General features: G+C 37.8%; 1 protein-coding gene across 18 annotated transcripts in view; it reads left to right on the top strand.

The window, feature by feature from the left end:
• dlg1b (discs large MAGUK scaffold protein 1b) overlaps positions 1-15,933 on the top strand; it is a 185,212-nt gene that overhangs the window by 143,026 nt on the left and 26,253 nt on the right. For all 18 annotated transcript variants that reach the window (XM_056471362.1, XM_056471342.1, XM_056471318.1 and 15 more), the window contains 6 exons: positions 1,561-1,687; positions 8,858-9,014; positions 9,466-9,568; positions 13,058-13,172; positions 15,094-15,270; positions 15,701-15,767. In XM_056471362.1, the coding sequence (XP_056327337.1) occupies positions 1,561-1,687; positions 8,858-9,014; positions 9,466-9,568; positions 13,058-13,172; positions 15,094-15,270; positions 15,701-15,767 (746 nt within the window). The remainder of the gene's footprint in view (positions 1-1,560; positions 1,688-8,857; positions 9,015-9,465; positions 9,569-13,057; positions 13,173-15,093; positions 15,271-15,700; positions 15,768-15,933) is intronic.

Genomic DNA, 15,933 nt, shown 5'->3' with positions numbered 1-15,933 from the left:
TTTATTTTATTGTTGTAAAAGTAGGTGCTTTATTTTTTATTTTTATAAAAGTAGGTGCTTTTATTTAATTAAATTTAATTACATTTTATTTTTATAAAATTAGGTGCTTTTATTTTTATTTAATATAATTTTATTTTATTTTTGTAACAGTAGGTGCTTTTATTCAATTTAATATTTTTTCATAAAAGTAGGTGCTTTTATTTTAATTTTATAAAAGTAGTTGCTTTTTTATTTTCTTTTATTTGTATAAAAATAAGTGCTTTTATTTATTATTATTTTATTTTTATTAAAGTAGCTGTTTTTATTTAATTAAATTTAATTACATTTTATTTTTATAAAAGTAGGTGCTTTTATTTTTTATTTAACATAATTTTATTTTATTTTTGTAAAAGTTGGTGCTTTTATTTAATTAATAATTTTTTTGTAAAAGTAGGTGCTTTTATTTAATTTAATATTTTTTTATAAAAGTAGTGCTTTCATTTTATTTTCATAAAAGTAGGTGCTTTTTTATTTTCTTTTATTTGTATAAAAATAAGTGCTTTATTTTGTTTCTATTAAAGTAGGTGTTTTTATTTAGTTAAATGTTATTTTTATAAAAGTGGTTTTGTTTAATTTTTATTTTTATATTAACTTTATTTTATTTAGTTTTATTTTATATAAAAGTAGGTGCTTTAATTTAATTTAATTTAATTACTTTACTTTTTTTTACTGAATCACTACTAAGTTATTCTGTCATGAAATGGGCATTTTAAATATAAGACCTTTGTTAGCTTGCTTATCAATATTGCTCATCATATATTATCATATTTAAGCATTCTGTCCACAATGCATCATACATAAAAAATGAAGATGCTGACATCGTACATAAAAAAAATTCCAGCATTTGAGGAAATTTTGGCCAGAATAATATCCATTTCTTCATCCCATTTATCATCATCCCATCATTATGCATCTTATACAGAGCGTCCTACACAGAGTTTTACAGGGCAAGGAATTTTTCACAGTATTTCCTATAATATTTTTTTCTACTGGACAAAGTCTTGTTTGTTTTATTTCGGCTAGAATAAAAGCAGTTTTTAATTTTAAGTCCATTTTAAGGTCAATATTATTAGCCTTAAAATAAATTAAAATATTATTATCTTAAACAGAAATTGGGGGAAAATATACAAGGGGGCAAATAATTCTGACTTGAACTGTAAGTATACACCTATACCAGTCTTTTGAATTTAGCTCAGCTAACGTCTGCTTCAAATGAGAGACAAAGACAGGCGAGATGAGGATAGCTGAGGCTCGGTTTCACTCTGACCCCCAGGTCTCGTCCCCCCACATAGAGAAGTGTGTAAACGGAGCCGCAGTGGAGGCCCGGGTGCTAAAAGCTAAACCTAGCATATCATTTACCATCAGCGTTTGTCTGCTTCGCTTCGGGATCCAAACACATTCTCGCCTGAATAGCATAAAATTGGACCATTCTAGAGGATTGGGTAAACATTTGGAGATCTGTGTGGTGAAAGGTAAAGTCATTTCTAATGTTTGAACCTGTTTTCCACTTGTTTTTCACAGCCTATTCCCAACACATGGAAAACCATATCAGTCCTCCGAGTTATCTCAGCCAGCCGCTGCCTCCGGTGCATTCTGGACGCTTCTCCCCGACCCCGAAGACCACAGTGGGGGATGATGATGTCACCAGGTATTGTTTCCAGATTAGGGCTGCACAATATATTAGCCCCTGTAATATTAGCGATATTAGCCCCTTTCACACATACAGACATAGCATTGTAAGGCTCATTATAAAAAATGTAGCCTTGTATACATTTCTGGAGATTGTGAATTATGTAGCCAGAAGTACATATGGTTGCATTTTGTCTTTAAAATGAACGGTATGATGGCGCTCCAGTGGCTCGCCATGTACGTCGACGGACTTGAGATGCAGAGAGGAGTTGACAGCAATGATGGGGTTCGAGTCAGGCGAAGAACTGTTCCAGAAAGCAGGTTAAACAAAAACAAAAGCCAAAAATCTAAATAAACAAGGAAATAACAGGGTGGTAAAATCTGAAAACATGGTAAAAATCAGCTGGATTGCTTTTCAAAACACTGTCGGTTTGGTTTAGGGAAGTTGGTGGTTGGGGGTATCGGTCGGTTGTTCAGTCAGTCAGTCGACAGCGGCCTCTTGTGGATTTACGTGAGAAGAGCTGGTGCGAATGGCACTCCCGAGAGAAATTTGCAATAATATCTGGCTGCAGATCTAAACACGTTTCAGAGCACACAAACCAGGACACAAGATCTAGGCAGGAGCGAACCATATATGGTTAGACGGATGTTAATGTTATGAATGTCTTCTCCGACCTAGTCATCAATATATTTTATATATATTGTTAATAAATAGTGTACACAATAGACAATAGTTCGCCCCACATGGATTCTGTGCGCGCAGAAATCCGCAGGTTTTTAGCCTATTATTGTGTGTATGTATTTACTTGTGTAAGTGTGTGTAAATTTATCTTTATTCAGTTTTTAAATTAATTATTGACGAATATGAAAGTGTTCATTTGATTTATTTACAATACAGTTTGTAAAGTCATATTTTCTGTCTTTTATTTGATCAATTTTATGATAGACGATTAGTTCACCAAATAAGTGGATCTAGATGGATTTGCATTGTAAACGTTACATAAAAGTTAAAAAGATGTTATTTTATATATTAAATATTTAGTTACGATACTCCCAAAATAATTCCGCATAAATCCGCAGATTTTTTTTATAAAATTCCCCACAGAAATAGGAAAAAAATGTCCGCAGATTCTGTCTGGCCCTAACAACAGTGTATACTATTTCACAAATATGGCGATCGAGACAGGCAAATGGGGAACGTTGTTTCCGATTGCCATTCAATAAAATAGACTGAACAGTTTTCTATCAGTCATCATAGATGATCAGTCTTTGTTTACCTGACAGAGTCAGTATAGCAGATACTCGTTTTCTGGCTTTGCTGAAACATTTTTCAGAGGATCTAAATTGGACAGGTTTCATTTATATAATGGATTTATTATAATGAAGGAAAAAATAGCTAGCAATAGCATTCACACGGGGCGTCAACACTTCCCATTTACGTAGAATGAACAGGAATTTATGTCGAATTTGCGTCGTTAAACAAAAAAAATAAAAGAAGATTCGTCATTAACCATATAAAGTTCACCCCTGCCTTGATTATGTGTCCTGGATTGTGTGTGCTGAATTGTGTGTGGGTCTGCAGCTGAATACATCTCGAAATTTGAGATCTGAAAAAGCTTAAACAGCGGCCTCTTGTGGTTTCCCGAAAATAAAAACTGCAAAAAACGTAGCTCGTATTTGACATATTTGCTGCTCTCCTGAAATCTATATAGGGCTACGTTTTCAAAATTATGCCTCATTCAAACTAGCAGCACCTTTGTAGCTGCCTGTCGCTCTAGGTGGCGACCTGCTGCATACGCAGGTCTGTGTAGATATATACAGCATGGTTTGCGCTACATTCATTCGTCCATGGCGGGGCACCACACCAAAATTCATCTCACCATGGCTACATTACAGCTTCTCATTCAAAAAATGTGGTCTTTTTTTTAAATAGCGGATTATAATCGCACCAAAACGTATTAAAAGGGTAGGTGAATTATGACAGCGCAAACTTTTCTGTAATGGTAGTACTGCATTATTTGTTTAACCCTTTAAGGTGACGTGCTGACTGACTGATTGACTGACAAGTGCGTGATATGTGAGCCCAGCAAACACGACGTAGCTTTAGTTAAGATGAACACAGTTTCCATAATTATATTTTATTTATAGATAAAGGTCTGTGGCTCTGCATACAATGACTTTATCTTGAGTTTATAGCCGTTTCACTTTACTTCAGGACGCATTAATGCCGCTCTGTAGGTCTATTGGAGACATTCATAAATATTCCTAGCAAATCTAATAAATGTTGGAGACATACTCGTTACATAAACGTGCTAAATCACACTTCAGCAGCGTTTATTTAAGAGCGCACAAGAAGGGCACGCAAGAAGTTTTGTGCATGAACAGAAGAAATTGCCGCTCGAGCACAGAGATTGACATGCTCGTAGGCTATTACATGATTGCGATCTCTACTTAATACTGCGCTCGCGACATTTGTTAATGAAATAACGCCACATGTAGTTGGTAGATCTGTGTAAAATGCCCATCAGAGTCTACCGCCACACCTGGAAAAAATCCTAGAGGAAACACTGTACAGCATGGATGCAACCAGCCTCTGAGTGAGCTGATAGAGGATCACATGAGCTTTACTGGTGCTCTTTGACTGTCGCTCAAGAAAGTCGCTCTTCATTTGCATAAAGTTGAAGGATTTTTAACTTTGTTGCGTCCCTCCACACGTCCACCTGATCGCCAACAGTCGCTGTCGCTCGCGTAGACTGTGGTCGCCGGAAGTCGCTCGTTCTCTATTGAAATGAACGGTCACTTGTCGCTTTTCCGCTGCGAGTAGCTTGTAGTGAGGCTTGAGCCTGGGTTGGATTTTTCACATAAAGAGATCATGTGATGCAGGTCATTGCTTTAATGCCCACCTGTGATGTTCAGGATGACATCTTGAGCAAATGAGATGCTCTCTGAACTTCTGTATAGTATAAAGTTTTTAATTGGCTTTTATTTTAACTCAGGTCACATGGTCAAAGCTGCAGTGTTCACTGAGGGAGCAGTGTGAACAACATTTCAGTTTTTCAGCAGCAGCTCCCTCCACGTGTGGAAAAATCATGTTCATTTTACGTTTAGAAATCCATTTTAAATATCGGGATGTAAAAAGAGACACACAGCAAAACCTGAGCTAAAACTACACGTCATTGGCGATTTAGAGATTTGATGAGCTCCAAATTTAGCCCTTCCACGTCATGCCGCTGGATTATTTTTATTTATTTATTTCATAAAAACCGCTGAGCATCATCAAGCTTCTTAACCGGCTTGCCAGAAAATGAATAAACAAGATTGTTCAAATCCAGCCGAACAAATGATTCTCTTAATCTGACCATTTAAGTGTGCAGATTTCCAATTCAGTGCATCACAAAGTGGCCTAAAAGAGTCACGTGATTTTCAGAATGTCGTTCTGTTTAATAGTCATTATCAGCTGATGTGATAAAATGGCGTTTGACTTTACAGTATCAGTGTTGGAAGAGCCACAGGGCTGCTTTGTGGCGTGCGTGCTGTAGATCTAGAGCAGCAGTGCCTCCTGCAGGACAGTTATACGCTGTACACTGATGCTGAACACTTGAACAATGTTCATTTGTGGCATAACACTGATTACTACTGAAAACTGTCAGCTTGGACTTCATTTTGTAAAGTAATGCATAACGAATGTACAGTATGGCTGCACGGTATTGTGGAGAGCTTAAAAGCAGTATTTTCCTTGTGTATTATTACAGTTAAGCACATCATTTTTACACTTTATAATTTTTTTTAACTTTATTTTTATACATTAAAACATTTTACAGAACAAAACATTCAGTGACAGCAGTGATTATTTTAAAAAAAGTATAGCTAGACATAAATAAAAACAAATTACAAAAAAAACATCATACATCTTCAATTTCAAAGGAGCTGGAAATACTATGTCCTTTTCAGATACATAGTGTAAGAGGCTAAATTATCATATGCATTTGTTTATATGGCAAAACATGTCTTTTTGACTCAAGAAGGTCCATACTGACTCCAAAGGCAGATACTGATAAGATCAGGGCCTGGTATGTGGACTTTGGGAGTTTTATGATGTGGTCACATGTTGATTGGTCAGTTTGAATGTCTCAGCATTTGGGCTTTAGTCACACAGTCAAGAAAGATACAAAATAGGTGGTAAAACGCTGCTCTCGTGCTTTTCCTGTGCTGTCTTTTCCTGGTCTGCTTTCCTGCTCTGCTCCTCTCCTCCTCTGGAGTCTATCTTCTCTGACTCTACTGCAATCAGGCTAACATCTGGGCCTGCTCTCTTTGTCTCTCTCTCCCCCTCCCCCTGTGTCTCTCCTTTTACGTCTGGTAACTTTAATTTAACATTTAAGCTGGGTACAATTGTTATCATATGTTTTATCATTTCATATGTGATAATTTTATACAATTATTTTGTACTTAATTCAGTTGTAACCATAGAAAATTATTGTCATTAAATAATTTCATTTTCAAGTATTTGTGAATACTTTTGATTTAACATCAACACTTAATTGCTCCATATTGTAATACAATACAATCACATAATATCAACGCTCTCCCACATTTATAGCTATTAATACAGCCTTTATTTCCCTTTTTATTATAAGATTGCAGAAGAATGGTTTGACTAGAACGTACAGTTTTTTACCATTAATACTGATAATTGTTTAGTCATTCGGCAGAACTACAGTTCGAACCGCTGTGGTTTAAAACCCATTCCTACAATAGTAACAGCTGCCATCTTTGTTTAAAAATATCCAATTTCGTCGGTGCCAGTGGTGTAGTGTAGCGTTGACACATGCACTTCGGTGCTCACAGCGACCCGAGTTTGATTCCCGTCTCGTAGTCCGATCCTTCACCTCTCTCTGCTCCACCTGCTTTCCTGTCAATACTCTCTACTTTCCTATACTATAAAGGTGAAAACCCCTAAAAATTAATTATTAATAAAAATATCCAATTTCAATTGAAGTTGAGCAGTCATATACTCCATTCTACATATGGATTCACGTTTTTCTTTCCACTGTGCTATTATTAGAAGGTGTGGCTTCATCCAATTTATTGTTATAGTCTTTCTTGCACTTAACTGACCCTTCGCTAAGCCCCGCCCTGCTTAGTTACTGTTTCTACGCCTGTCAAGCTTTCGTGCCTGTTGCAATATGCATGCGCCAGTGTCAGCCATTCCCAAGGATATAATTAGTCATTTTTGGTAAACAGGTGAGATATCTGAGAAAGCCAGACATAAAAGGACTGCAGTATGCATTACAGAGGTATATTCACGACTTAATAGGCAACCGATTAGAAAATAATTTAATGAAAATTGAAGCAAGGTTAGCCTAGCCACCTCAAATGCTGACCATTCAACAGCTTAGTTCATGCACAGCAGGAGAGTTGACATTAAATATAATCTAATAATAACAAATTAAACCCTGATTTCTCTTTTTTTTGCCAAAAAGCCTGATAGATTAATGTTGTGCATTGAAATATAGCGTTACTAACTGACGAGGAAACACGCATAGACAGTGCTCCTACATAATTCATTCATAGAACATCCAGAACGGTGAAATTGATAGATTTGTGCCACATATTATTCGAATATTAGCATCATTGACCCATAACAATGTACAGTAGCTATAACGGTCAGTATGTTTGTGTGCTTTTCATATAGTTTCTATTCTAATCTGCAGTGGAAAAATCAATAAATTGAAATGCAAATTAAAGTATAAATAGAACAGTACAAATATTTTTTTCCCTACCAGCAAATATTAATCAGACACCAAATACAAAAGCAGACACTAACCAGCTATAACACCATCACCAATGATTAAACCTCTAAAAGATCGACGAAAACATCAGTGAACTGTAGCTCTGACATGGACATGAGGGTTATAAATGACTGAAAAACAGCTGCGGGTGAAGTAAATTGATCGCAAGTGCTCAGATTGTGATCATACCTCTGTTTTGTTCTGTTGATATGTAATTTCAAATATTCGTAGCTTGAAACAGATGGAAATATGATTGCTAGTACATGACTACTATGGCGAAGGCTTAAATGGAGCAGTGCTCATAATATCGAGGAAAAAAAAGAAGAAAAAGACAGCGGTGAAACAGAACCTGCTTTGTATTTTTGTAGGAAACACAGTTTAGATCTTTTCGTCTTGCCGTCTATGACTGAATGTGTCAGGAATATCGAAACAAAACCAACTTAACCCCGCTCTTTTAGCGCCCCCCACAGAGCTTTCCACGTTGGCATTTCTCCCCTTGGGTTTAAGGTTTTGGAAAGGGAATAAAACTCCACCACCCTGTCCAAACTTTTAGGAAACCGGGTATCGCATTTGCTCAATCCACACGCACAACGCTTTGGCTTGTTTCCCTCGCTCGAAAGCTTGACAAAACCCCTAGCTACGGTTGCCAAGCCACGATTGATGTGTGGTGGTTTTCGGGTGTGGCTTAGGTCAATTCAATTCACCTTTATTTGTATAGCGCTTTACAATGTAGATTGTGTCAAAGCAGCTTCACGTAGAAGATTATAGTAAATTGAAAGAGTGTCAGTTCAGTTTTCAGAGTTGAAGTTCAGTTTAGTTCAGTCCAGTGTGGTTTAATAATCACTGCTGAGAATTCAAACACTGAGGAGCAAATCCATCGATGCGCAGCTCTACGGGTCCCGAACCGTGCAAGCCAGTGGCGACAGCGGTGAGGAAAAAACTTCAGTATAGTGAAGGGGACACCATACTGTCAGTGAGCGCCATCTTTTGGACGAGACATTAAACCGAGGTCCGGACTCTCTGTGGTCATTAAAAATCCCATGGCACATCTCACAAAGAGTAGGGGTGTAACCCCGGTGTCCTGGCCAAATTCCCTCCATCAGCCCTTACTGATTATGGCCTCCCAATCATCCCCATCCAACAAATTGGCTCTATCACTGTCTCTCTGGTGTGAGTTGAAGCACTGGCACCGTTGTCCTGTGGTTGCCGTTGCATCATCAAAGTGGATGCTGCACATGTGGAGAGACAACAACCCTCACCCACCCCCCTCCCCCCCACCCCCATTATTGTGAAGCGCTTTGGGTGTATGGCCATACACACTAAATGCGCTATATAAATACACATTGCATTACATTGCTCAGTGTCAGTATAGGGCGCATTCACGATTTCTGTTTATACAGGGAACCCAGGAAGGTGGTGCTGCATCGAGGCACTACAGGTCTGGGCTTCAACATAGTGGGTGGAGAGGATGGCGAGGGTATATTTATTTCCTTCATTCTGGCTGGAGGTCCTGCAGACCTGTGCGGAGAGCTGAGGAAAGGAGACCGCCTGGTGTCTGTGAGTATTTCACTGACGTCTTACCTGTCCATGCTGACCACCAGGGCTTGACTTTAACACTTGCCAATCTGCTATTAATCTGTTATCTATAATCTGTTATTTTGGCTACAATAAAAGCAGGTTTTAATTTAAAAAAAAAAACATTTTAAGGTCAAAATTATTAGCCCCCTTAAGCTATATATTTTTCGATTTGTCTACAGATTTGCCTAATTAACTTGGTCAAGCCTTTAAATGTCACTTTAAGCTGTATAGAAATATCTTAAAATATATAGTCAGATATTATTTATTGTCATCATGGCAAAGATAAAATAAATCAGCTATTAGAGTTGAGTTATTAAAACTGTTATGTTTAGAAATGTGTTGAAAAATTCTCTTTCCGTTAAATAGAAATTGGGGGGGGGAATATTCAGGAGGGCAAATAATTCTGACTTCAACTGGATATCTTTCATAGGTGAATGGAATAGACCTCCGTGGTGCAACTCATGAACAGGCTGCGGCGGCCTTGAAAAACGCCGGACAAACAGTCACCATCGTGGCCCAGTACAGACCAGAAGGTGAGACTCTCAGTGCTGCAATAACTTTAAGCTTCTGATGTGGCAATAAACAAACTAAATCTTTCAGACTACATTTACACAACAACAGTGAAGTCAAAAACAGAAAGCTTGTCCTCTACATTTTGAAAAAGTTCTAGGTCCACGTTACACACACCTGTGAAAATGGCCAAAAACACACCTACACCAGGCTAGTATTTAGCGCTTACTTAATAAGTTAACCTATTATTATACTTGTTATTCCTTTATTCACTCATTCATTCATTCATTCATTTTCCTTTGGCCTAGTCCCTCATTTATCTGGGGTCGCCACAGCGGAATGAACCGCCAACTTATCCAGCATATGTTTTACACAGTGGATGCCCTTCCAGCTGCAATCCAGTACTGGGAAACATCCATACACACTCATACACCACTGACAATTTAGCTTATTCAATTGGGGGAAACCGGAGCACCTGGAGGAAACCCACGCCAACACGGGGAGAACATGCAAACTCCACACAGAAATGCCAACTGGCCCAGCCGGGGCACGTACCAGTGACCCTCATGCTGTGAGGCGACAGTGCTAACCACTGAGCCACCATGTCGCCCCCTATTTATTTAAACACTATTAAATTGTTAACTTTAGAATTGAGTAATAATAATACTTTATTTTTGCTTTGCCATGTGTTTCATAAGGTTTTTTTTATTATTGTTATTAACCATTTGTTATGTTTTATTTGTCATTTTGTCAAATGATTGAATTGCAGATCATGCAAGTCATGTAGAACTATTATTTGTTTTCAGTCATTAATCATTATTATTTTGTGGAGAAAAAAAATACCCTGCCCCTTAACATGCATTTTCCATGTGGACAGAGATTATTTAAAAAATGAAGGCGAGGAAAACTACATCTACACTATCTGACAAAAGTCTTGTTGTTGATCCCAGTTGTAAGAGCAACTTACAGCTTCTAGTTGATCTATTGGATAAGTGGCAGAAGGTGGATCTTTCAGATGAATCATCTGTTGAACTGCATCCCAATCATCACAAATACTGCAGAAGACCTTTTGGAACTCATAAGGACCCAAGATTCTTACAGAAATCAGTCAAGTTTGGTGAAAGAAAAATCATGGTTTGGGGTTACATTCACTATAGGGGCGTACAAGAGATCTGCAGAGTGGATGGCAACATCAACAGCCTGTGGTATCAAGACATTTGTGCTGCCCATTACATTACAAACCACAGGAGAGGGCAAATTCTTCAGCAGGATAGCGCTCCTTCTCATACTTCAGCCTCCACATCAAAGGTCCTGAAGGAAGAGAAGGTCAAAGTGCTCCAGGATTGGCCAGCCAAGTCACCAGATGTCAATGTTGAGCATGTCTAGGGTAAGATGGAGGAGGAGGCATTGAAGATGAATCCAAAGAATCTTGATGAACTTTGGGAGTCCTGCAAGAACGCTTTCTTTGTCATTCCAGATGACTTTATTAATCAGTGATTTGAGTCATTGCAGAGATGTATGAATGCAGTCCTCCAAGCTCATGGGAGTCAGACACAATATTCATTCTGTTTCCACTGCAGCATGACTTTATATTCTATACTGGACATTATTTCTGTTACGTGACAAGAGTTTTGCACAAGCAAAGTCAGTCCTTACTGTCATGATTAAATCATAAAAAATCAAGGCACGATCATATTTTATTTTAGTCAAATAAGTGTAATCTAGAGGCCACTTCTGATACCAAATGATCAGCTAGAGGTCAAGTTATTATCTGTTGTTCCTAAAACTTGGATTGGCAACAAGATTTTGTGAGGTGGTGTATACAATTACCTGTGTATGTGTGTGTGTGTATGACAAGGCCTCTGAAACTTATTTTCAAATATATGTGTTTTCAGTCCCACAAACATCACTGTTGTATAAACGGACATGTAAAACGGATTTAAAGTTGCCTGTTTTTGGCTGAAAATCTTGTCGTGTGAACAACACCTTAGAGTTGCATCAGTCACTCCAACCGCTCATTAAAAACAAGCTAGAAGCGAGTCAGCGATCAGCAGGAGTCTTTTAGATGTGCAATTATGAGAAGTAAAAAGCCCATGATACAATCCTCCAGTTTTATTGCTGTCTATTGACTCTGCCGAGTCGTTAAGTCGGATCAAGGTCTTAAATAGAACTCATAAAAAGTAGATTTGGATATTGAATCATCCACGACTGACTGTGCAACCTGTCCTACAGACCATTATTATACTGTTAACAATGCTGGTACAATTATTATAATAGTCCCTGCTTTAAAACCAATCTTTTATAAGATGTTATTATTACTCAATTTTGATTTAGTTTTTTTCCTTACTGTCAAATACACTTAAAGGCCACTTTATTAGGTACACCTTACTAGTACCAGGTTGGACCCCCTTTTTCCTTCAGAATTGCCTTGATCCTTCTTGTTGAATACAAGGTACTGGAAATATTCCTCAGAGATTTTGCTCCATATTGACATGATAGCATCACGCAGTTACTGCAGATTTGTCAGGTGCTCTATTGGATTGAGATCTGGTGACTGTGGAGGCCATTTGAGTACAGTGAACTCATTGTCATGTTCAAGAAACCAGTCTGAGATGATTCATGCTTTATGACATGGAGCGTTATCCTGCTGGATGTAGCCATCAGAAGATGGGTACACTGGGGTCGTAAAGGGATGGACATGGTCAGCAACAGTACTCAGGTAGGCTTAGGCATTGACACGATGCTCAATTGGTTCTAATGGGCCCAAAGTTTGCCAAGAAAATATCCCCCACACCATTACACCACCACCACCAGTCTGAACAATTGATACAAGGAAACGAGGTAGGATGCATCCATGCTTTCATGGTGTTCACGCCAAATTCTGACCCTATCATCTGAATGTCGCAGCAGAAATCGAGACTCATCAGACCAGGGAACGTTTTGACAGATGGTTTTGCGTGAAAATCCTAGTAGATGAGCAGTTTCTGAAATACTCAGACCAGCCCGTCTTGCACCATCAACCATGCCACGTTCAAAGTCACTTAAATCACCTTTCTTCCCCATTCTGATGCTCTGACCTGCAGCACGTCGTCTTGATCATGTCTACATGCCTAAATGCATTGAGTTGCTGCCATGTGATTGGCTGATTAGAAATTTGCATTAACGAGCAGTTGGACAGGTGTACCTAATAAAGTGGCCAGTAAGTGTAGGTCTGCAGTGTACAGTAACAGTAGATATCCTATGTTAAAACCGACATGTTGGTCATAAAATGTCATCTATACAACAATGTTTGTATATTGGTAGAATATTAATCGTGTTTTTCCCCATACATAACACTTTACTGTTATTTTTCACACAAGTCAAGGCATTACGAGTAAATTTACCAGCTTTTTTTGTTCCTCCCTTTTAAACTGCCGTGTGTACGATTATCTGCTTAATGCATAAATATAAATGTTAAAGCAGGACGATTCTAGGAAATGGGCAGTATTGATATTTGTTGCTTTGCGTTTCAGAGTACAGCCGATTTGAAGCCAAGATCCATGACCTCCGAGAGCAGATGATGAACAGCAGCATCAGTTCAGGCTCAGGATCCTTGAGGACCAGTCAGAAGAGATCACTTTATGTCAGGTACTGGACAGATACTGTATACACACAGGGCTCCCATGCTTCTTGACAGTACTTACATTTTAGACATGTGGATTCAAACCATGGAAAGTTCTTAAAAACAAACACAGGTGCTTTAAAAATGCTTGAAATAAATCTGAAATAAAGTTTGTTTATGGTTTATTTCAACAATTGCACTCAAATTTCAATATTAGAATGAAAATCGGAGAAATCCTTCAATTTAAATCTTGTACTATAACAATAATAATAAATAATAATGCACGTTTTGTCAATATTTCAGAAACCATATTCGAATATTACCATTATTTATTTATTTTTTTACACTTTTTTACATTAATGTTCAGTGTAAGTGAAATGTTAAGTATGGTAAAGACCTTCGTGGTGCTGCATGTGCTGGGGTATGAATTGGAAAGGTGCTTGATTTGAAATTAATGGTGCTTTGAAAAGTCCTTGAATCTGCTCTTCATAAAAGTGTGGGGACTCTGACTGTACACCTGCATCCAAAGCTAGCATGAGATCAAAATTGACAACTTATTTTTTTTAATAAACACGTCTTTTTTATTTCTATGCCCAAGTGATTTAGTCAAAAATTTTTCATCCTCTTTGCAGTGACATTCTGTTTGCGCTGGCATGAGGGCAGTTGTTTTCAACACACAGTTGTTAGCTAACCACAGCAGTTCAGTCAATCCCAATATTTTTAGGGATGCACGAAAAAACGTATTAGCCAAAAGTGGCATTTGTGGATTTCAGCTGAAAGAGAAATCCGGTTGGAAATGTGCTGCTGGACACCGCGGTTGCGTCCGAAATCGCCTGCTATCCAGTAGGTACTGCATTTGAATTTAAATTGACTACTCGACTGTTAGAAAAGTGCATTCTGTATATGAATGTGAGTAGCATGAATGGAACTCGAATGTATTACATCCGCCATTTTGTCGTGATCACGTGACCTACCTGCGTCAGTTGCATCGATTTACTCCCATTTATGAATTCTCTCGCAGGGCATAATGGGATAGCATAGCATGCATCAGATGCGCACTTCAGAATCTTGCCGGAATTACGAGGTCATCCATACTTCTCGCATACTGATTTTCGATTTCGTTTCTTTTGAGTGCGCATAAACTCAGGCAACCTGAAAATATGCTGATTTTGTTTGATTCTAACATTTAGAAGCGAAACTTATGAGACAGTCGTCGTTTAATTTTATTGGTGATTCCAAACATGTAATGTAATCGTAAGCTTGGCAAACAGTTTTGGAGAATTTGATGTTTCCCCATTCAGACAGAATACCCGAACATAACTGCCCAAGAGACGTTTTAAAGATGGCCACCGAGTGAAGTGACTTGTCTTAAAGGGACTTTGGCAAAGTCTGCTCAAATAATGCACTGACAGGACATTTCTATATAGTATACTTGTTACTGCTGCTTACAATAGCTTTACTCTGCTGTCATGGCAACACTAGTGAAATAATACAGGGTTTCCGCAGGGTCTTAAAGTCTTAAAAATCCTAAAATTTAGAAATTGACATTTTAGGCCATAAAAAGTCTAAAATTCACTGTTCTAGGTCTTGAATATTTTTGCACAGGGCTTATTTTTCCGTTGTCCATGTAACGCTACATCTAATGCTCATTAAAATTCTTTTGTTGTTGCTTGGTTTTCATGGTGTTGTAGTTACAATCAGTTACAATTATTGGGTGTTATCATAAATCCAATATACACAAATAAATAATATAAGCTTTCAAAAAGAAATAAAAACACACTCACAAAAAAGACATTTCAGTTTTTATGTATTTATTTTAACTCTCATGTGAATGATATCTTACATTTACACTTCACACACACTGATATGGAATAGATGTGGTTTTATTACATGCACAGATGAAGGCTAAGCAAGTGTGTGATTGTCTTGTGGTGTTTGGTCTTTCAGAGCACTGTTTGATTATGATAAAACGAAGGATTCAGGGCTGCCCAGTCAGGGCTTGAACTTCAAATTTGGGGACATCCTGCATGTGGTCAACGCTTCAGATGACGAGTGGTGGCAGGCCAGACAGGTCACCGCTCAAGGAGAGGTGGAGGAGATGGGGGTTATCCCCAGCAAGAGGAGGTGAGGGATTCCTGCTTCAAAATGTTTAATATTTGTATCATCGGTAGGTACATTAATACAGTGCATCTGGAAAGTATTCATAGCGCTTCACTGTTTCCATTTTTCCATGTTGCAGCCTTATTCCAAAATGGATTAATTTCATTTATTTCCTCAAAATTCTACACACAATAGCCCATAATGTCAATGTAAAAAAAAGAGTTTTTGAAATTGTTACAAATTTATTAAAAATAAAAATCACATATACAAATCTCTTATTGTTTGCATTGTTGGCTGTTAAATGCATTTGTTTAGCATGGAGCTAACTGCTGTCATTTATGCTTTAAATGTAGTGTGGCATGAATTCAAAGCGAATTTAATCTATTGTAATATATATTAAATTTAATTGTAATTTAATCTATTGTAATATAAGGTTCTTGTGTTTTCTCTTAAGAGTGGAGAAAAAGGAGAGAGCCAGGTTAAAGACGGTTAAATTCAACTCCAAGTCACGAGAAAAAGGGGTGAGTGAAGCATTTAATACACCCATAGACTTTCTGCCCTAAAAAAATACAGTGTTCCAAATCCTAGCAAGTTGCTTTACTGTCTATTTGTACCGTCTACTTGAGTGGTCAACTTTTAAGGACACTTCCTCGCTGAACATGTTCGTCCGAAGCACATGGCGTCTAT

Source organism: Danio aesculapii, chromosome 2 (assembly GCF_903798145.1).
Source record: "Danio aesculapii chromosome 2, fDanAes4.1, whole genome shotgun sequence".
Taxonomy (NCBI): domain Eukaryota; kingdom Metazoa; phylum Chordata; class Actinopteri; order Cypriniformes; family Danionidae; genus Danio; species Danio aesculapii.
Note: the sequence above shows the minus strand (reverse complement) of the source record. Positions and strands in the feature narration are given on the sequence as shown.